This window comes from Hemitrygon akajei, chromosome 6 (assembly GCF_048418815.1).
Source record: "Hemitrygon akajei chromosome 6, sHemAka1.3, whole genome shotgun sequence".
NCBI lineage: Eukaryota > Metazoa > Chordata > Chondrichthyes > Myliobatiformes > Dasyatidae > Hemitrygon > Hemitrygon akajei.
In genome coordinates, this window is record NC_133129.1 from 84264163 (window position 1) to 84285604 (window position 21442).

Sequence of the window (21442 nt, forward strand, 5' to 3'; positions counted from 1 at the left end):
GTGGGCTATTCACAAACAGTTGCAGAATTGATAGTTTTCTGCAGTGCCCAGGAAAAGTATTATGATTATCCTAGGCTTTTGTCGTGAAAGTATGTTTTCTTTGTGATCACTGCTGTTGAGATGTTAAAGCTTTTATTGGGAGGGGAAATTTTTTCAAGGTTAGGTTTAATTTTGAATCCTTCAATATGCTTAAACCAAATTGAATTCATCGCTCGTTAATTAGCAAATTCATAATACCAGCTGTAAATAAATAAATACACACACACACACACACATTCTCTCTCTCCTCTCCTCTCCCCTCCCCTCCCCTCCCCGATATTTATAAGCAGGGAGAATTTCTAGTGCTATTCCTTTCATTTCTGCTTTCTTAATTATGGGTGGGTTGGGCAGGAGCTCAACCTGATTTAGCTCAGAAGGCACCCAAGTAAACACTTAATGTGTGGATAGTAATAAAAGGTTTTGGGTTCACCGTGTTTGTATAGGTGATGAGGGTAGGGAAATTGCCAGACTATTTCTTTTTGTTTCATACATAGGCCTATCGTTATTTCTATCGATGTATATTGGGAGATATTTATGTGATATTCTACTTCCTTCAGTTCCATATGGTTAATAATATTTCATCTCAGACAAATGGTTGCTCTGTTAAATTAGTGAGTTGGAATGTTAAGTCACCCTGTAAAATGTAAAAAGGTATTTACTCATATGAAACCCCTAAAGACTAATATAGCATTCCTACAGGAGACCCACTTGTGTATCTCTGATCATTGTCGACTAAGAGGGGGATGGGTTGGTCAAGTATTTCACTCTCATTTTAATTCAAAGGCCAGAGGAGCAGCTATAATAATTAGTAAAAGTACCCAGTTCGTGGCAACGAGTGTTGAACCTGATCCAGCTGGATGGTTTTTAATTGTAACTGGACGGTGGTATGGGCTGCCTGTTATTCTTACCAATGTTTATGCACCGAATTGGGATGACCATATGTTTTTTGAGTGATTTCTTCTCCAAGTTGCCAAACATGGTCACACATAAGCTCATCCTCGGAGGCGATTTTAATTGTGTTCTCTCTCCATTTTGGACCGCAGTGTTGCGAGGAATGTTCCTGTCTCTAGGTCAGCACAGTCTATCAGACATTTTCTTAAAACGTACGGAGTGGCTGATGTATGGCAGTTTTGTAACCCTACTTCTCGGAGTTACTCTTTTTTCTCCTCAGTACATGGATCCTATTCGCGTATAGTTAATTTTTTATGGACACCAGCCTTCTCTCTTCTGTAACGGTGTGATTATGAAGCCATAGTTATATCCAATCATAGTCAGCTGAATTTAGTGTTATGTATCCCTACTACACAATCAAGTTACCGTCCTTGGAGGCTAAATCCTACGCTCCTTTCAGATGAATGTTTTGTAAAGTATATTTATTCCAAAATAGAATCTTTTCTGAGAATTAATCAAACACCAGGGATGTCTCCATCAATTGTGTGGGAGGAGCTAAAGGCATATTTAAGAGGCCAAATAATCTCATGTGTGTATCGGAGGAAAATAAGGACTGAACGTATTAAACAACTGACAGATCGGATAACACACACAAAATGCTGGTGGAATATTCCAGTGTTCGACCAGCATTTTGTGTGTGTTGTTTGAATTTCCAGCATCTGCAGATTTCCTCGTGTTGACAGATCAGATACTGGATTTGACCTCTTGCATAGCCAAGCGCCCTCATTGGCTTTGCTCAAACAGCGTTTATTACTTGAGAACGAATATAATCTATTAACAACTCAAGAAGCTAAATATCTTCAAGTTGCAATGTGAGTTTTATAAACATGGAGAAAAAGCAGGGAGGCTGCTAGCCCATCAACTGCATCAAAAAATGGCTAGTCATGGTATACCTGAGATACGGGATGCACAGGGCATAAAACAAACAGGTAATGTAGAAATTAGCTCATGCTTCCATAGTTTTTACCAATCACTGTACTCCTCAGATTCATCCATCACCCCATCGGATCTAGATGATTTTAAAAGATAAACATCCCATCTAGAGATCCGCATGTAGCTGCTGATCTGGAGAGGGCAATCACGACTCAGGAGATAGACTCAGCAATTAGGAGTATGCAGAGTGGAAAATCTCCAGGCCCAGATGGATATCCTTCTGACTTTTTAAAGAAGTTTTCCACTCACCTTTCTCCATTACTGTTATCTGTTTTTGAAGAGTCTTTTTTACCCCACTTGTAAGTATACTATATGATTCCTCTGCATCTAGTACCCCGGAGTTTATTCTCTCACTTGATGCTGAAAAGGCATTTGACCGGGTGAAATGGGACTTTCTTTTTTATACTCTCCAAAAATTTGGTTTTGGCTCTACATTCATCTCATGGATTAAAGTACTTTACTCGTCCCCACTGGCAGCAGTGCATACTAATAACTATATCGTCCTTTTTTGAACTGCAATGTGGCACAAGACAGGGATGCCCTTTATCTCCACTCCTTTTTGCTGTGGCAATTGAGCCACTCATCATAGCCCTGAGAACATCAGTTAGTCTCAGAGGCATCCAGAGGGGAGCTATGGAACATAAAAGTGTCACTGTATGCGGATGATATGCTATTGTATATCTCAGATCCAACTCAAAGTCACCCAAATCAACATTGCTCACTAAATTCGGTCAGATATCTGGTTATAAAGTTAACTTTCAAAAGAGTGAAATAATGCCAATTGGGACCACATGTTTAGACATTTCTTTTTCCATGACCCCCTTTAGAAGCAGCTATAGGAAATTCAAGTACTTGGGGGTCTGGATAACACAAGGACCTTTATAAAGCCAACTATCAACATCTCCTTTCCAATCTTAAAGAGGAATTTGAACGTTGGAATTCTTTATCTCTTTCCCTTAGCGGGAGGATTAATACAAGTAAAATAACTATCCTGCCCAGATTCTTATACATGTTCCAAAGCCTCCCAATTTTTCTAACAAAGACTTTCTTCAGTAACCTAAATAGTCAAATTTCAAGTTTTATTTGGAATAAAAAAACAGCTTACAGTAAAGGAAAAAATACTACCGAGGCCTCGTAAGATGGGGGGTGGTGTTTGGCACTTCCAAATTTTCTATATTACTACTGGTCAGCTAATATAAGAGCAAACACGAGGAAATCTGCAGATGCTGGAAATTCAAACAACACACACAAAATGCTGGTGGAACACAACAGGCCAGGCAGCATCGATAGGAGAAGCACTGTCGACGTTTCGGGCCAAGACCCTTTGTCAGGACTAACCGAAAGGAGAGATACTAAGAGATTTGAAAGTAGTGGGGGGAGGGGGAAATGCGAAATGATAGGAGAAGACCGGAGGGGGTGGGATGAAGCTAAGAGCTGGAAAGGTGATTGGCAAAAGTGATACAGAGCTGGAGAAGGGAAAGGATCATGGGACAGGAGGCCTCGGGAGAAAGAAAGGGGGAGGGGGGGAGCTCCAGAGGGAGATGGAGAACAGGAGGGGAGGAGGGGCATTAACAGAAGTTAGAGAAGTCAGTGTTCATGCCATCAGGTTGGAGGCTACCCAGCTGGTATATAAGGTGTTCCTCCAACCTGAGTGTGGATTCATCTTGACAGTAGAGGAGGCCATGGATAGACATATCAGAATGGGAATGTGACGTGGAATTAAAATGTGTGGCCACTGGGAGATCCTGCTTTCTCTGGCGGACGGAGCGTAGGTGTTCAGCGAAACGGTCTCCCAGTCTGCGTCGGGTCTCACCAATATATAAAAGGCCACACCGGGAGCACCGGACGCAGTATACCACACCAGCCGACTCACAGGTGAAGTGTCGCCTCACCTGGAAGGACTGTCTGGGACCCTGAATGGTGGTGAGGGAGGAAGTGTAAGGGCAGGTGTAGCACTTGTTCCGCTTACAAGGATGTGGCAGGAGGGAGATCGGTGGGAAGGGATGGGGGGGGGCGAGTGGACAAGGAAGTCGCGTAGGGAGTGATCCCTGCGGAAAGCAGAAAGTGGGGGGGGGTAGGGAAAGATGTGCTTGGTAGTGGGATCCCATTGGAGGTGGCGGAAGTTACGGAGAATTATACATTGGACCTGGAGGCTGGTGGGGTGGTAGGTGAGGACAAGGGGAACCCTATCCCGTGGGGTGGTGGATGGATGGGGTGAGGGCAGATGTACGGGAAATGGGAGAGATGTGTTTGAGAGCAGAGTTGATGGTGGAAGAAGGGAAGCCCCTTTGTTTAAAAAAGGAAGACATCTCCTTCGTCCTGGAATGAAAAGCCTCATCCTGAGAGCAGATGGGGAAGCATTTTTGAGCAATTGTGAGAAGGGGATAGCATTTTTGCAAGAGACAGGGTGGGAAGAGGAATAGTTCAGGTAGCTGTGAGAGTCTGTAAGTCTGTAGGCTTATAGTAGACATCAGTAGATAAGCCGTCTCCAGAGATGGAGACAGAAAGATCAAGAAAGTGGAGGGAGGTGTTGGAAATGGACCAGGTAAATTTGAGGGCAGGGTGAAAGTTGGAGGCAAAGTTAATGAAGTCAACGAGCTCAGCATGCGTGCAGGAGGCAGCGCCAATGCAGTCGTCGATGTAGCGAAGGAAAAGAGGGGATGGATACCCGTATAGAGTTGGAACGTGGACTGTTCCACAAAGCCAACAAAAAGGCAGGCATAAGTGGGACCCATGCGGGTGCCCATGGCTACACCCTTGGTTTGGAGGAAGTGGGAGGAGCCAAAGGAGAAATTATTGAGAGTAAGAACTAATTCCGCTAGACGGAGGAGAGTGGTGGTAGAGGGGAATTGGTTAGGTCTGGAATCCAAAAAGAAGCGAAGAGCTTTGAGACCATCTCGGTTGAGGATGGAGGTATATAGGGACTGGACGACCATGGTGAAAATAAGGCGGTGGGGGCCAGGGAACTTAAAATCATTGAAAAAATTCAAAGCGTGAGAAGTGTCACGAACATAGGTGAGAAGGGATTGAACAAGGGGGGATAAGACAGTGTCAAGGTATGCAGAAATGAGTTCGGTGGGGCAGGAGCAATTTGAGACAATAGGTCTACCTGGACAGGCAGTTTAATATAAGAGCAATTTTATATCGGACAAGAGATGATATTGCTGCTCCTAGCTGGGTAATTATGGAGAAGTCATCCTTACAATTTACCTCTTCGTCGGTAATACACAGTGGTATGCAAAAGTTTGGGCACCCCGGTCAAAATTTCTGTCACTGTGAATAGCTAAGTGAGGAAAAGATGACCTGATTTCCAAAAGGCATAAAGTTAAAGATGACACATTTCTTTAGTATTTTAAGCAAGATTACTTCTTTATTTCCATCTTTTACAGTTTCAAAATAACAAAAAAGGAAAAGTGTCCAAAGCAAAAGTTTGGGCACCCTGCATGGTCAGTACTTAGTAAAACCCCCTTTGGCAAGTATCACAGCTTGTAAACGCTTTCTGTAGACAGCTAAGACTCTTTCAATTCTTGTTTGGGGGATTTTAGCTCATTCTTCCTTGCAAAAGGCTTCTAGTTCGTGAGATTCTTGGGCTGTCTTGGATGCACTGCTCTTTTGAGATCTAACCACAGATTTTCCATGATGTTTAGATTGGGGGACTGTGAGGGCCATGGAAAAACCTTCAGCTTGCGCCTCTTGATGTGGTCTATTGAGGATTTTGAGGTGTGTTTAGGATCATTATCCTGTTGTAGAAGCCATCCTCTTTTCATCTTCAGCTTTTTTACAGACGGTATGATGTTTGCTTCCAGAATTTGCTGGTACAGTTGGCACTCCTTATCCGCGAGGGATTGGTTCCGGGACCCCTCGCGGATACCAAAATTCGTGGATGCTCAAGTCCCTTATTCAACCTGTCACAATGCAGTGGTGTTTAGGACCCAGCGGAACACCAGACCTGTCTCAGTGCGGTGGACATTAATACCCGGTGGCCGAACTCTGAATCCGCAGTGTTCACAAAAATAATCACGATCACGATTGAAAATAAAGTGGAAATAATAAAGTGATCGGAAAGAGGTGAAACTCCATCGGTCATTAGAAAAGCGTTAGGCTACGTCGGTCAACGATCGGAACAATTTTAAAGGATAAAGTGAGAAAGGCTCTGCCCTGATGAAAGCTACAATTATTACTAAGCAACGCAGTGGTTTAACTATTGGGTTTTGGGGTTTTGATCCTCCACATCAACCTGGCACGATGGAAAGCAATCTGTCACTGGATTGAACTTGGGCACTTCCGTTCCCGAGCCAGTGCTGAAACATACGTTCTTAAGTGTTTTATATGCATAGAAAGGTAAATTAGGTACTATTGTTACGTAACCCCGTAACCAGGTAACTTACCAGCAAAGATAGATGGATCAGCTGAGTCGGATGCTACTATTTTCAAACGTTTTATTCGAAAAGGGCACAAACGTATGGTTAATACAAAACATTCAGATCATATACATCGTCAAACTCAATCTAAAACACCGGTGTAACCATAATCAATCAGAAATAAGCTCTACAGTTGTCTAGGGGTTAATACAGAGTCCAATTGAAATATAAAGAGTCACTCAGAAGTTTGCAGGCTTTTCCCTTTTGGGAACCGCTGGGGTTTTCACGTTGTAGAGAGAAAGAGATGATTTGGAAAAGATAAACACTTGCCCGTCGTCTTGGCAGAGCAAATCCTTGGAATCAGGGGAGCAGACTTCCCCGTTGTTAGCTAAAAGCAGTCTTTCGTTGGGTCTAGCCACAGATTCAAAAGTTGGAATCTAACGCACGTGGCTTCCTTCAGAATGGCGTCCCGCTCCCACGGGAATCGATATCGTGCTTCCTTCGTCTCCTGGGTGCGTCTGAGGGTTCCCCCCCCCCTCAGACACTCCTTTATACTTCTTCACGGGATCGCAGGTGTCAATCAAGTTGCAGGTAATGCGATCTCTCTCTCAACCAGCCCACTTTGCCCGAGGGCTTTTCACGTGGTCTCCATGAGACAATAGTCAATGTCGCCTTTATTCTGCTTCTTGGGAGAACGTGGTCTCTCTCTCTCTCTCCCATTTTTCTGCGTCCATTCAGCACGTCTCTTCCTCTTTTGGGTCAGTTGACCCCCCCTTGACTAGGGTTCTTGAGATTCTCACAAAGGAGGGGGCCAATGGCATAGCACCTCCCCCCATAACGGGTTTTTAACCAGCGGTTAAAAACAGGTTGGTTCCGGGTTTTTTTTTAATCTACATACTACACAAGCTTTTCTCTTCACAGAGTACTACTGTTATACATTCAAGTCAGTATCTAAACAGGTAACAAGTACAGTGCCCCTTTTCTTTAATACCTTAACCTCACATGCCATACTAACGCCTGGTAGCATCAAACTTCAGCTCAATAACCACCTTATTTATTTGCTTTCTTCAGCAACATAACTAAGGAGGTGTGATCTTAGCTTACATACATCTACAAAGGTTCATGCAAAATACTAATTTTTATGTTACTTTCAAACTTAACTGTCAAGCTTCCATGGGTGTTGTCTTTATTATTCACATACTTTGTCAAAATCCCTTAAAACCGGCTTCTGCTATTTAAAAATTGCGTCCCCATTAACCCTTGCCTCTTTTCCGGTTAATTCCCTCGTGGCGATCTTGGGCACCCTGGCGAAATAGGCTTTCGCCCGCTCCTTTCATAGAAGTTATTTTATTAGCGTGTTCCAAACTTAGACCACCTTCCGGATTTCCACCCAATTCCTTAATTTTAGGCAATTTGTCATTTTTCTCTTCAGGACCCGTCATGCTATTAGTTTCCAAGTTAAGATCTGCAAGCGATCCCGCTTTGTTCAGACAGCATTTCAAATTCTGCCTTTTCACACCACACTCTGGAATAACAATAGCGTGTGGGGCCCCTTTACCTTCCAACTCAACCTGTAATTGATTCACAGGCTTTGTGGTACCAAGCCATTGTCTCTGTAGCCTGGTTGCTGCTTCTGATATCAATCCAGCCTTTAAATTTTCTTCATTCAATTTGGGAACTACACATTCCCCTTTTCCTTGAGCTCCGTGACTAGGTTCAGCACCACGTGCATCCCCATCTTGGACACACTCAAACGGGACATTGGCCTCTTCCAGGCTTTCAACACCCATACCTTTTTCAAATTCTAACGTCCCCCGATCCTTCCAGTTACTCTCTAGGCAGCCCCTCGTTGTGGAAGGCGCAACCCTGCGAGCTGAAACAACCTCCTCGGCCATTTCAGTTGACTTCTCCACAGCAAGGATACCCTTCTCCTCTAAGACTGCCCTCATTTCACTCTCGGGACCATCGAGAACACCTTTAGAACTCTCAACTTCTCCAAACAATTCTGCCAAACCAGACAGATCAACCACGTCCAACTCTGGACGTTTTAACAGCTTTATCCGTTTCTCATCTTTATTTCCTACCTCTAGGACCTTTCTCTTCACTAAGGGGGGGGGGCTATCTCCTCGCCCTTACCCCCGTTTACTTTACTACCTTCTGTTTTACCACCCTCTGAACCCTCGTGGTATAGGGTCAGTAAAAACGTCTTGGCCAATTCACTACTGGCCCGATTTAAACTGCTCTGGTTCTCAGCTGCTTTTCTCGACAGGCTGCGAGTGACCGCGCATGTGTGATAGCTCGGGGACTCCATGGGCGGGGCCTCAACTATCAGGGCGGTTCCCATCTTCCCACCCGCGAGGTCATTACCCAAAAGGAGGTCCACGCCCTCCCCTGGTAACTCCGGCAGGACTCCTAGTTCCACAGGTCCCGACACCAACTCGCAATCGAGAAGGACCCTATGCAAAGGCACGACCTCGGTCCGGTTCCCGATACCTCTCAGGGCTACCTCGCCCGTGCGAGGGCCGAATTTTAACACATTACGGCTAATTAACGATAGTTCCGCCCCCGTGTCTCTCCAAATTCGTACGGGGATGGGGGGGTCCCCTTCCCTCAAAGACACGGTTCCTTCGGAACTAAATGTCTCCCGCCCCTCCGGTACTCCATCTACCTGGGGCCCTCTTGTCCATTTCCTGATTACCACTGCACGCCTGATAGGGATCACTGCTCTCTCCCTCTCTGGCTCCTTTCTCGGAGCAAAGCAGTTTGATGTGATATGACCCACCTTCCCACAATTAAAACAGGTTAAACCAGGAGATCTCCAGGTTTCCTGTCTGTTATCCTCACTTTTGCTGCTAGCTCCCGGCGGGATCTCCGCCTCAGCCGGCGGACTTTCCCTGCCATTCCGACGGTCTCTCGGGTAACTTTTTGGCGAGGAAAACTTTCTCTAGTGGGTTAGGGCATATTCATCTGCGACCCTAGCCATCTCTGAGATGGACTGATTCGTCCTCTCATTTAAATACATGCGGATCTCTTCCGGAACGCAACCTTTCAATTCCTCAATCAAAAATAACTCCCTGAGACGCCCATAGTTCTCGGCCACCTTGTCAGCGGTGCACCAACGGTCCAAGAGCACACCCTTCTCATGGGCTAGCTCGGTATATGTTTGATTCCACCCTTTCCTTAAATTTCGGAACCTCTGTCTATACGCCTCAGGTACTAACTCGTAACCTCGGAGAATGGCCTCCTTTACTTGATCATAATTCCCGTCCCTTTCTGGGGGCAGCGCGGCATATACCCGCTGTGCCTTCTCTCGTAACACACTTTGTAACAACGCCACCCACTGCTCTCTGGGCCACTTTTGATTCCTTGCCACCTTCTCAAAAATCAAGAAATAACTATCAACATCCGTCTCCTCGAACGGGGGGACCAACCTCAACGCCTGACTAACATCAAACCCCTCCTCTCTCTCTTCCCCTTGAGCTCTTCGCTCCTGCTTTCGCCTGTTCAGCTCCAATTCATGGCTCCTTTGTTTCTCTTTCTCTTCTGCTTCTAGCTGCTTTAGCTGGAGCTCACGATCCCGTTCTATCTCTAATTCCTTTAGTTTGAACACATGCTCTCTTTCCGCAGCCTTTTCCCTTTCATGCACTCTCTGCATCCTTTTCCCTCGCAGCTCTCTCTGCATCCTTTTCCCTCGCAGCTCTCTCTGCAGCCTTCTCAGCTGCTTCTACTTCTAGCTGCTTTACTTTAAGCTCATGGTCCAGCCTTGCTTTCTCCAACTCTGCCTGATCTGTCCCACTCGCTAATTTCCTTTCGGGAATATTTTCCAAATCCTCAGCTGCAAACACCTTCTTCCCAACGTAATGCTGTTGTATGACCCTTCGCACTTCCTGCTTTTTCATTGCTGGCTTCACCGCTGTGAGGTCTAATGCCTGCGCCAAATTTACCAAGTCTGATTTTGTAGCCTTCCCTAGCGCCTCTACCGTCGGGTTTCTCCTAAATTCCTCCACATCCATCTTTGCTGGTTTCCCGTCTGGCTACCTGCGTAACCAGATTTAAGTTTGGACTTACAGCCCGATTCACTGACCCTCCCGTTTGGTTTCAAATCCGGGACGAGAACCCCACTTGTTACGTAACCCCGTAACCAGGTAACTTACCAGCAAAGATAGATGGATCAGCTGAGTCGGATGCTACTATTTTCAAACGTTTTATTCGAAAAGGGCACAAACGTATGGTTAATACAAAACATTCAGATCATATACATCGTCAAACTCAATCTAAAACACCGGTGTAACCATAATCAATCAGAAATAAGCTCTACAGTTGTCTAGGGGTTAATACAGAGTCCAATTGAAATATAAAGAGTCACTCAGAAGTTTGCAGGCTTTTCCCTTTTGGGAACCGCTGGGGTTTTCACGTTGTAGAGAGAAAGAGATGATTTGGAAAAGATAAACACTTGCCCGTCGTCTTGGCAGAGCAAATCCTTGGAATCAGGGGAGCAGACTTCCCCGTTGTTAGCTAAAAGCAGTCTTTCGTTGGGTCTAGCCACAGATTCAAAAGTTGGAATCTAACGCACGTGGCTTCCTTCAGAATGGCGTCCCGCTCCCACGGGAATCGATATCGTGCTTCCTTCGTCTCCTGGGTGCGTCTGAGGGTTCCCCCCCCCTCAGACACTCCTTTATACTTCTTCACGGGATCGCAGGTGTCAATCAAGTTGCAGGTAATGCGATCTCTCTCTCAACCAGCCCACTTTGCCCGAGGGCTTTTCACGTGGTCTCCATGAGACAATAGTCAATGTCACCTTTATTCTGCTTCTTGGGAGAACGTGGTCTCTCTCTCTCTCTCCCATTTTTCTGCGTCCATTCAGCACGTCTCTTCCTCTTTTGGGTCAGTTGACCCCCCCCTTGACTAGGGTTCTTGAGATTCTCACAAAGGAGGGGGCCGATGGCATAACACTATATACTAAGACAAACATTTGACTAACTGACGCTAAATAATACTGGATGTACCTGTTCTGACTTACTTAGTAAGAGAACTTCCGATTTTTTTCAATCCCGATCCACGATAACCCACGCACATCCTCCCGTGTACTTTATAGTATCTCTAGATTATTTCTAATACCTAATACAATGTAAATGCTATGTAAAATAGTTGTTATACTGCATTGTTTAGGGAATAATTACAAGAAAAAGAAGTCTGTACGTGCTCGAACAACAAGTGCTGGAAGAGCACTTCCGGGTTTTCACGATTCGTGGTTGGTTGAATTCGCGCATGTGGAATTCGCAGATAAGGACGGCCGACTGTATTTAATTGAATTCATTCTTCCCTCTACCAGTGAAATGTTCCCCGTGCCACTGGCTGCAACACAAGCCCAAAGCATGATCGATCCACCCCCATGCTTAACAGCTGGAGAGGTGTTCTTTTCATGAAATTCTGCACCCTTTTTTCTCCAAACATACCTTTGCTCATTATGGCCAAAAAGTTCTATTTTAACTTCATCAGTCCACGGGACTTGTTTCCAAAATGCATCAGGCTTGTTTAGATGTTCCTTTGCAAACTTCTGATGCTGAATTTTGTGGTGAGGATGCAGGAAAGGTTTTCTTCTGATGACTCTTCCATGAAGGTCATATTTGTGCAGGTGTCGCTGCACAGTAGAACAGTGCACCACTACTCCAGAGTCTGCTAAATCTTCCTGAAGGTCTTTTGCAGTCAAACGGGGGTTTTGATTTGCCTTTCTAGCAATCCTATGAGCAGTTCTCTTGGAAAGTTTTATTGGTCTTCCAGACCTCAACTTGACCTCCACCGTTCCTGTTAACTGCCATTTCTTAATTACATTACGAACTGAGGAAATGGCTGCCTGAAAACACTTTGCCATCTTCTTATAGCCTTCTCCTGCTTTGTGGGCATCATTTATTTTAATTTTCAGAGTGCTGGGCAGTTGCTTAGAGGAGACCATGTTTGCTCTTTGTTGGGACAAGATTTGAGGAGTCAAAGTATTTATAAAGCTTTGAAATTTGCATCACCTGGCCTTTCCTAACAATGACTGTGAACAAGCCATAGCCCTAATAAGCTAATTAAGGTATAATTAATCTTGCTTAAAATGTTGAAAGGAATGTTTCATCTTTAACTTTATTACTTTCGGAGAACAGTTCATCTTCTAATCACTTAACTATTCACAGTAACAGAAATTTTGATTGGGGTGCCCGCACTTTTGCATGCTAGTGTAAGCTAAACTACCACTTACACAACCTGTATCTAGTTTCACAGTGAATCCAGTTGTGATGTACTCCATTAAGATTTGGTTCCAATTTAGATGTCATTTTGCACTTAATAACCTCTCACTTGCTGCACCAGTAGCAAAAAATTACATGCTCACCCCAGCAACAATGGATGTAGTGTTTGATAATTGGTCTAAGCATGGTATCATTTCATTGTAAAATCTCTACATTGACAGCAATTTTGCCTCTTTTGAACAGCTAGTTAAGAAATTCGATATCCCTAGGACACATTTTTATAGATATTTACAATTCAGAAGCTTTATAGAAACATAGAACAATACAGCACAGTACAGGCCCTTTGGCCCACAATGTTGTGCCGACCCTTAAACCCTGCCTCCCATATAACCCTCCATCTTAAATTCCTCCATATACCTGTCTAGTAGTCTCTCAAATTTCACTAGTGTATCTGCCTCCACCACTGACTCAGGCAGTGCATTCCACACACCAACCACTCTCTGAGTAAAAAAACCTTCCTCTAATAAACCCCTTGAACTTTCCACCCCTTACCTTAAAGCCATGTCCTCTTGTATTGAGCAACGGTGCCCTGGGGAAGAGGTGCTGACTGCCCACTCTATCTATTCCTCTTAATATCTTGTATACCTCTATCATGTCTCCTCTCACGCACCTTCTCTCCAGAGAGTAAAGCCCTAGCTCCCTCAATCTCTGATCATCATGCATACAGGCAGCATCCTGGTAAATCTCCTCTGTACTCTTTCCAATTCTTCCACATCCTTCCTAGAGTGAGACAACCAGAATTGGACACAGTACTCCAAGTGTGGCCAAACCAGAGTTTTATAGAGCTGCATCATTACCCCGCAACTCTTAAACTCTATCCCTCGACTTATGAAAGCTAACACTCCATAAGCTTTCTTAACTACCCTATCTACCTGTGAGGCAATTTTCAGAGATCTGTGGACATGTACCCCCCCAAATCCCTCTGCTCTTCCACACTTCCAAGTATCCTGCCATTTACTTTATTCTCTGCCTTGGAGTTTGTCCTTCCAAAGTGTACCATCTCACACTTCTCTGGGTTGAACTCCATCTGCCACTTTTCAGCCCACGTCTGCATCCTATCAATGTCTCTCTGCAATCTTCGACAATTCTCAACACTATCCACAACACCACCAACCTTTGTGTCGTCTGCAAACTTGCCAACCCATCCTTCTATCCCCACATCCAGGTCATTAATAAAAATCACAAAGAGTAGAGGTCCCAGAACCAATTCTTGTGGGACACCACTGGTCAAAACTCTCCAATCCGAATGTACTCCCTCCACCACGACCCTCTGCTTTCTGCAGGCAAGCCAATTCTGAATCCACCTAGCCAAACTTCCCTGGATCCCATGCCTTTTGACTTTCTGAATAAGCCTACAGTGTGGAACCTTGTCAAATGCCTTACTAAAATCCATGTAGATCACATCCACTGCACTACCCTCATCTGTATGCCTGGTCACCTCCTCAAAGAACTCTATCAGGCTTGTTAGACACGATCTGCCCTTCACAAAGACTGTCCCTGATCAGACCATGATTCTCTAAGTGCCCATAGTTCTATCTCTAAGAATCTTTTCCAACAGCTTTCTCACCACAGACATAAGACTCACTGGTCTATAATTACCCAGACTATCCCTACTACCTTTTTTGAACAAGGGGACAACATTTGCCTCCCTCCAATCCTCCGGTACCATTCCTGTGGACAACGAGGACATAAAGATCCTCGCCAGAGGCTCAGCAATCTCTTCCCTCGCCTTGTGGAGCACCCTGGGGAATATTCCGTCAGGCCCCAAGGACTTATCCATCCCAATGTATTTTAACAACTGCAACACCTCTTCTCCCTTAATATCAACATGCTCCATTATGGCCTCTCATCGTGAGTGCTTTCCCTACTGCGCCCCTTCATCGCTCTTAGATGCAGTCCTTAAGTGCAAAATTGATGTGAAACAATCTATAAGCAAATTCTATGAGCTACTTAATGTAGTTAATCCTGAGAATTTGTATTTATTAAAACATAAATGGGAAGAGGACATTGAAGAACAAATTCCAGATGACATAGTGCAAAAAGCAATTCATAGAATTTATTCATCCTCTGTGTGTCTTAGATATGTTGTTGTTCAGTTTAAAATTGTGCACCGTTGTCATTGGTCTAAAGTTAGATTGGCTAAGGTTAATAAAGATTTTGACCCAGTGTGTGACAGATGTAAACAATTCCCAGCTACAGTCTTGCCATATGTTTTGGTCATGTCCAAAATTAGTAAAGTTTTGGGGTTTGATTTTTGAAACTTTTTCAGAAATTTTTGGACAATTAATTCCACCATCTTGGTCAGCAGCACTATTAACGTCAGCAAATTCCAAACCGATTTCATCGCTTTTTGTTCACTTCTTGCCAGAAGGCTCATCTTGTGCAAATGGAAAGACTCTTCCCCTCCAACATATGGACATTGGATCAAAGAAATCATGTACTTCATAATACTTGAGAAGATCCGCTATTCGGTCAGGGGGCAGTCTGCCAGATTTAACACCACTTTGGCAACTTTTTTAAAGTTTTGTCAAAAATATGGATGCTGAAATAATTATTTGCATGTGTAAGGTGCTCTATTTATATATGTACACTAGACCTCTGTAACTATTTTTGACTAGTCTGGCTGGTTCTATTTGTTCTTGTTTATGAGGGGTGGAGAGGGTTCTTTTTGTAACTGGTATAAAATGGTTGGTTGTATTATAACATATGTTCTGCTATTTTTCTTTGTTAATTAAAAATACTTTGATTAAAAACAAAGAAAAATAAAAGACTTGGCCGTGTGTGTGGAACTGACGGACAGCTGGGAACATGACACTGTGCGTGTGGAACTGACGGACAGCTGGGGACGTGACACTGTGTGTGTGGAACTGACGGAGAGCTGGGAACATGACACTGTGTGTGTGGAACTGACGGACAGCTGGGGACGTGACACTGTGTGTGGAAGTGACGGACAGCTGGGAACATGACACTGTGTGTGGAACTGACGGAGATCTGGGGACGTGACACTGTGTGTGTGGAAGTGACGGACAGCTGGGAACATGACACTGTGTGTGGAAGTGACAGAGATCTGGGGACGTGACACTGTGTGTGTGGAAGTAACGGACAGCTGGGAACATGACACTGTGTGTGGAAGTGACGGAGATCTGGGGACGTGACACTGTGTGTGTGGAAGTGACGGAGAACTGGGGACGTGACACTGTGTGTGTGAAACTGACGGAGAACTGGGGACGTGACACTGTGTGTGTGGAACTGACGGAGAACTGGGGACGTGACACTGTGTGTGTGGAAGTGACGGAGAACTGGGGACGTGACACTGTGTGTGGAACTGACGGAGAGCTGGGGACGTGACACTGTGTGTGTGGAACTGACGGAGAACTGGGGACGTGACACTGTGTGTGTGGAACTGACGGAGATCTGGGGACGTGACTGTGTGTGGAAGTGACGGAGATCTGGGGACGTGACACTGTGTGTGGAAGTGACGGAGATCTGGGGACGTGACACTGTGTGTGGAAGTGACAGAGATCTGGGGACGTGACACTGTGTGTGTGGAACTGACGGAGAACTGGGGACGTGACACTGTGTGTGTGGAACTGACGGAGATCTGGGGACGTGACACTGTGTGTGTGGAACTGACGGACAGCTGGGGATGTGACACTGTGTGTGTGGAACTGATGGAGAGCTGGGGACGTGACACTGTGTGTATGGAACTGACGGACAGCTGGGAACATGACTGTGTGTGGAACTGACGGAGAACTGGGGACGTGACACTGTGTGTGTGGAACTGACGGACAGCTGGGGACGTGACACTGTGTGTGTGGAACTGACGGACAGCTGGGGACGTGACACTGTGTGTGTGGAACTGATGGAGAGCTGGGGACGTGACACTGTGTGTGTGGAACTGACGGAGAACTGCAGTTGTGATGCTATGTGTGTGGAACTGATTGAGAGCTGGGGAGCTGACTCTGTGTGTGGCACTGGCTGACATGAGGACGTGACACTGTGGTGTGGTGAATGGACAGGTTCAGAGATATGGTCGGTGTGGTACTGTATCTGCAATCAGAGGTAGCTGGCTTTGAGCCAGCTATCATGAAGGCATTTTAATGATCATATCCACTCCTTGCAATCTGCTCCCTTCCGTCCCATACCCTCACCTCTCTCTCAATCCCTTCACCCTGTGCTCCTTTCCCCTCTACCCTCCCATCCCCTTCCTCCACTGACCCCTTCCACTCCCTTCCCTCATTGATCTCCCTTATACCGCAGACACTGATGATTGCAGCCACAGAGTCCTTGTGCCAGGAGCATGTGGTGCCACTGATGTCGCGCTGTGGTGAAGAGCCGATGGAGGTGGGTGCTACAGATCCGACAGATAGGCTTCTCCCCTCACAACCCCCAGTAGACGATGCAACCCAGGAGAAACAGTCGGAACCGAGGATGGCAGAGCCTGACGACCTGTTCCAGCATGTTGAGTTCACCAAGATATACCGGTTTCTGTCAGCAGCTGTCAGGGGGGCAACGTTACCGCAGCTGGCACCACTGGGTGGGTACAGTACATGTATTCTCATTGAATCATTGCCCCTCCCACCAGATTGCTCCCCCCCCCCCCCCCAGGATTGGATCAACATCGCCCCATCAGACTCCGCGCCCCCATCGGATCGTTAATCCCTCCCCCTCCCATTAGATTTCTCCCGCACCCCTGTTCATTATCATCACTTATTCACTTCACCGCCTCAGTCCATCACCAGGCAATGTGACTGAATTGACCCTCTCTTCTCTGCCTGCCCCCTCAGCTTCCCCATTCTCTGATTCTTCTCCTCCCGATCCCTCTCTGCCCCCCCACCATCTGAGCTGAACAATGTGACTCTCCCCCTCTGAGCCAGACAATGTGACTCTTCCCCCTGTTCTTCCATGGCATGTGCAGTGTTCTTTGAACTCTCTCTGGACCCAACCCCAACCCTCTCTCCATCTCTGTACAGAATGTGCTGTGTTTTCTCACCCCTCTCAGCCCCCACCCCCACATCCTCTGAGCTGGACGATGTGACCCTTCCCCCTCTCTCCCTGCAGAAAGTGCTGTAGTCTCTGATCTCTTATCATCCCCATCCTCACATCCTCTGAGCTAGATAGTGTATCTCACCCCCTCTGACCTGGTTGATGTGACTCTCCGCCTCTGAGCCAGTCGATGTTACTCCCCCCCCCCCCCCCCCCCCCGAGCCAGTCAATGTGACTCTTCCCCCGAGTCAGTCAACATCACTCTCCCCCTCTGAGCCGGTCGACATTACTCCCCCCCCCCCCCCCCCCCCGAGCCGGTAGATAGTGACTGCCCCCCCTCTGAGCCGGTCGATGTGACTCTCCCCTGCTCTCCCTACAGAATGTGCTGTGCTTCTGGAGCTGCTGCTGTCTCTCCCGACACAGCTGGAAGGACTGTCCCGCCAGGATCTGGGAGCTCATCTACACCAGGCCCACAGCCACCTCCACAGGACTATCCGCTGCCGGGACCCCCCACAGGGACATCAACCCACTCCAGGACCTCCGACCGCCAACCCAGACCTTCCTCATCCAGCCGATTGCTGGCCGGGACCCTTCACTCAAGCTTGGGCCCTCAACCCCTTCGGAATTCCTCTGCAGCTACTGGTTCAAGCACAGGGTCTGGGATCTGCTCCTGACATCCCCCACTGCATTCCTCCAACCCACCCCCAAATCCCAGAGCAGAACCCTGACCTTCTGCTAGGAGACTTAACAGTGACCTCTGACCCTGCTTCCACAAGCTGGTGGAAGATTTAGTGACCTTTCCCGTAGTACTGAGGGAGGAGTTTAATGTCCCTTTATACTAGAAGAGGGGTTTCATCCCATGTACAGCAAATCTCCCCTTTGTGAACTGAGCACCAAATTTCTTCTCCCCAACCCATACACTGAGAGTGGGCTTTATCCTCCTCCCCCAGACTGAGAGTGGGCTTTATACTCCCACCTACCCACCCTCCACCAGGGGATGGTGTTTCACCGCTGCCCTTTGTTTTCCCTGGATAGAGGGTAGGATTTATTTCCCACCATAACTGAGGAAGGAGTGTACTGACCCACGTCCAACGGGAGGCTGTGACACAGTTGCCTCTGTTTCTCGGGATGTTATTGTTCGACACCATGTGTGAGTTGTGGTAGTGTGGTTCATTTGGTGTACCATCTGTAGGTGTGGGCATTCCCTGGGTTAGAACCTGCACAGCAGTAATTGGCTGGTTATTTTACATTGGCATTTCTGTTACACCTTAAAAAAACTGATGGTTTCTCCTGTTACACTGTTAGTTTATCAAATAGTCAGTAAATGAATATAACCGAAAGGCTGAATGTGAACTTGTTAGAGGTTCTGGAATTGGAGGACAGTAGAGGAGATACTACACTGCCTTCCAAACTGTCTGAAGAACATCCTCATTTTTTCCCTCTCCCTCTTCCTCTTCCTCTCTCCTCCCCTCCCTCCTGCCTTCCACTTCTCCCCTCCCCATCTCTCCTCCTCCTCCCTCTCTCTCTCCTCCCCTCCCCCCTCTCCCTTCTCCCCCCACTATCTCCCTCTCCAGTTAGCCACATTATCACACAGATCATTGGAAAAAAAGAACCGGAACAGCAACAGTATTTGCAGCATTCCGCAGACCTCCAGTCAGAGAGGCAACCACCCACTACCACTGTCAGTAATCTGTATAGGGTCCATGAAGTTGATGCTACTTTGCCTCACTTCTAAATACAGATGCAAAAAATTAATGTAAGATCTGCCCCATTTCTTTCAGCTCCACACATAGATCACCATTCTGACCTTCCTGTGGACCAATTTTGTCCCTTGAAATCCTTTTGCTCTTATCATATCTCCAGTATCTCAGGGTTCTTCATCAGCTTGCCTGCTATGGCAACCTCATGCCTTCTTCAAGTCCTCCTGATATTTTTCTTAAATGTTTTCTTGCATTTCTTGTACTCCATAAACACCTTATTTGTTCCTCCTACTTGTATCTGCTATGCACCTCCTTTTTTTTTTACTTACCTATGTTCTTAATATCTCTTGAAAACTAAAATTCCCCACACTTGTTATCTTTACCTTTTATTGTGACAGATACATACAAGCTTTGCACTCTCAAAATTTCACTTTTGAAGGCCTTCCACTTAACAAATACACCTTTGCCAGAAAACAGCCTGTTCCAAAACACACTTGCCGGATCATTTCTAATACCATCAAAATTGGCCTTTCTCCAATTTAGAACCTCAGAAAACAGATCAGACCTATCTTTTTGGGATTACTTTGAAACTAATGGCAATGCAATCACTAGATGCAAAGTGTTCCCCTACGCAAAATTCTATCACATGCTCTGTCTCATTCCCTAATAGCAGATCAAGTATCTCACACAGTGTCATTGGGACTTCTATGTACTTATTAAGGAAACTTTACTGAACACATTTGACAAACTCTATCGCATCTAGTCCTTTTACAGTATGAGGATCCCGGTCAATATGTGCAAAGTTAAAAATCACCTGCTATAACAACCTTATGTTTCTTGCAACAGTCTGTGATCTCTGTACAAATGTGTTCCTCTGAATCCCTTGGACTGTTGGGTGGTCTGTAATATAGCCCATTAACGTGGCCATACTTTCTTACTTCTCAGTTCTAAAAAGGAAATGTGATGAAATGATCTGTATGGATGACATGCAAAAGTAGAGTTGTTTACTGTACCTTTGAACATGACAATCATAAACCAATTTGTCAGGCTTTCTGAGAAACAGGTTCTGGAAAGCCTGAAGTTAAATGTTAGATTTGAGCTGATGGAGTGGGGTGCAGTTTATGCCAGAGGACCCACGCTGTGTGAAAATGCATTGATCTCAAACCACAATGCTCATTGAAGACTTGTTTGTATTACTTTGTGCTAATATTAGATCACTTCTGCTTGCTCTGCTGATGGGAAAGCAAGATTTGTGTGTGTTACTCAAGATTTGACTAGCTGTATGTCGAACGTGGGTGTGGGCTGCTGGCTTCTGCTATCTCATCAGACTCGTAAGCGAAACTGGCAAGAAAAACAAGCTCTTTGGTGGGTGCTGCTTGCAGTCCTGATTTGTTACTGCAAATGAAGGTCATGGCAAAGGTGATAAACAACCACAAGAGCATGCTAGCCACTCACATACTTGTTTGCAACATCCGACCAGCCTCGCCTCTGTCTGTGACTGCAGTACCTTTAGGGTATTCCCTGCACACTGACTGAGGGAATTCAGACAGAGGACAGTTGTAGATTTCCCACAGCACAGAAACGGGCCCTGTTGTGCACCCCTCCCCCATTTCCAACTGTCAAGTACCTGATCTATACGAAGATGGGAGCACAAGAGCCAGCAGATGCTGGAATCTAGAGCAATGGATAAGATGCTGGAGGAACTCAATGGATTGAGCAGTAGCTATGGAGGGAAATGGACATTTGACATTTGAGGTTGAGAGCCTTCATTTAGACTAATCCCACCAATGAACACTGACTCCTGTGCTGCCGGAGAGCTTAGCATTTCAGGAGATCTCCCCTCAACAGCCTCCAACCTGGAAGAGTCCAGAGCAACCCAAAATGTCCACTGTCTATTTGCCTCTACATGTGCTGCCTGACCCATTGAGTCCCTCCAGATATTTGTATTTTTACTTGTATCTGTATTGATCCTGTTTATGACCACTTGATCTACTGCCTTCCATACCGTGGTGATTCAACTACCAATCCAGACACAGACAACGCACACAAAATGCTGGTAGAACACAGCAGGCCAGGCAGCATCTATAAGGAGAAGCACTATTGACGTTTCGGGCCGAGACACAGAAACAGTTTCTTCAGTCCAGCTGGTCCATGCCAAATAAAATTCCCTTCCAGGCTAAGG

The 21442-nt window shown here is 45.9% G+C and overlaps 1 protein-coding gene across 1 annotated transcript in view; it reads left to right on the forward strand.

Annotated features, from left to right (window-relative positions):
• Nucleotides 1-20503, forward strand: part of snapc2 (small nuclear RNA activating complex, polypeptide 2) — a 95725-nt gene extending 75222 nt beyond the window's left edge. The window contains exons 7-8 of the mRNA XM_073050014.1: nt 16835-17111; nt 17940-20503. Of these exons, the coding sequence (XP_072906115.1) occupies nt 16835-17111; nt 17940-18352 (690 nt within the window). The 3' untranslated portion in view covers nt 18353-20503. The remainder of the gene's footprint in view (nt 1-16834; nt 17112-17939) is intronic.
• Nucleotides 20504-21442: the final 939 nt, after the last annotated feature.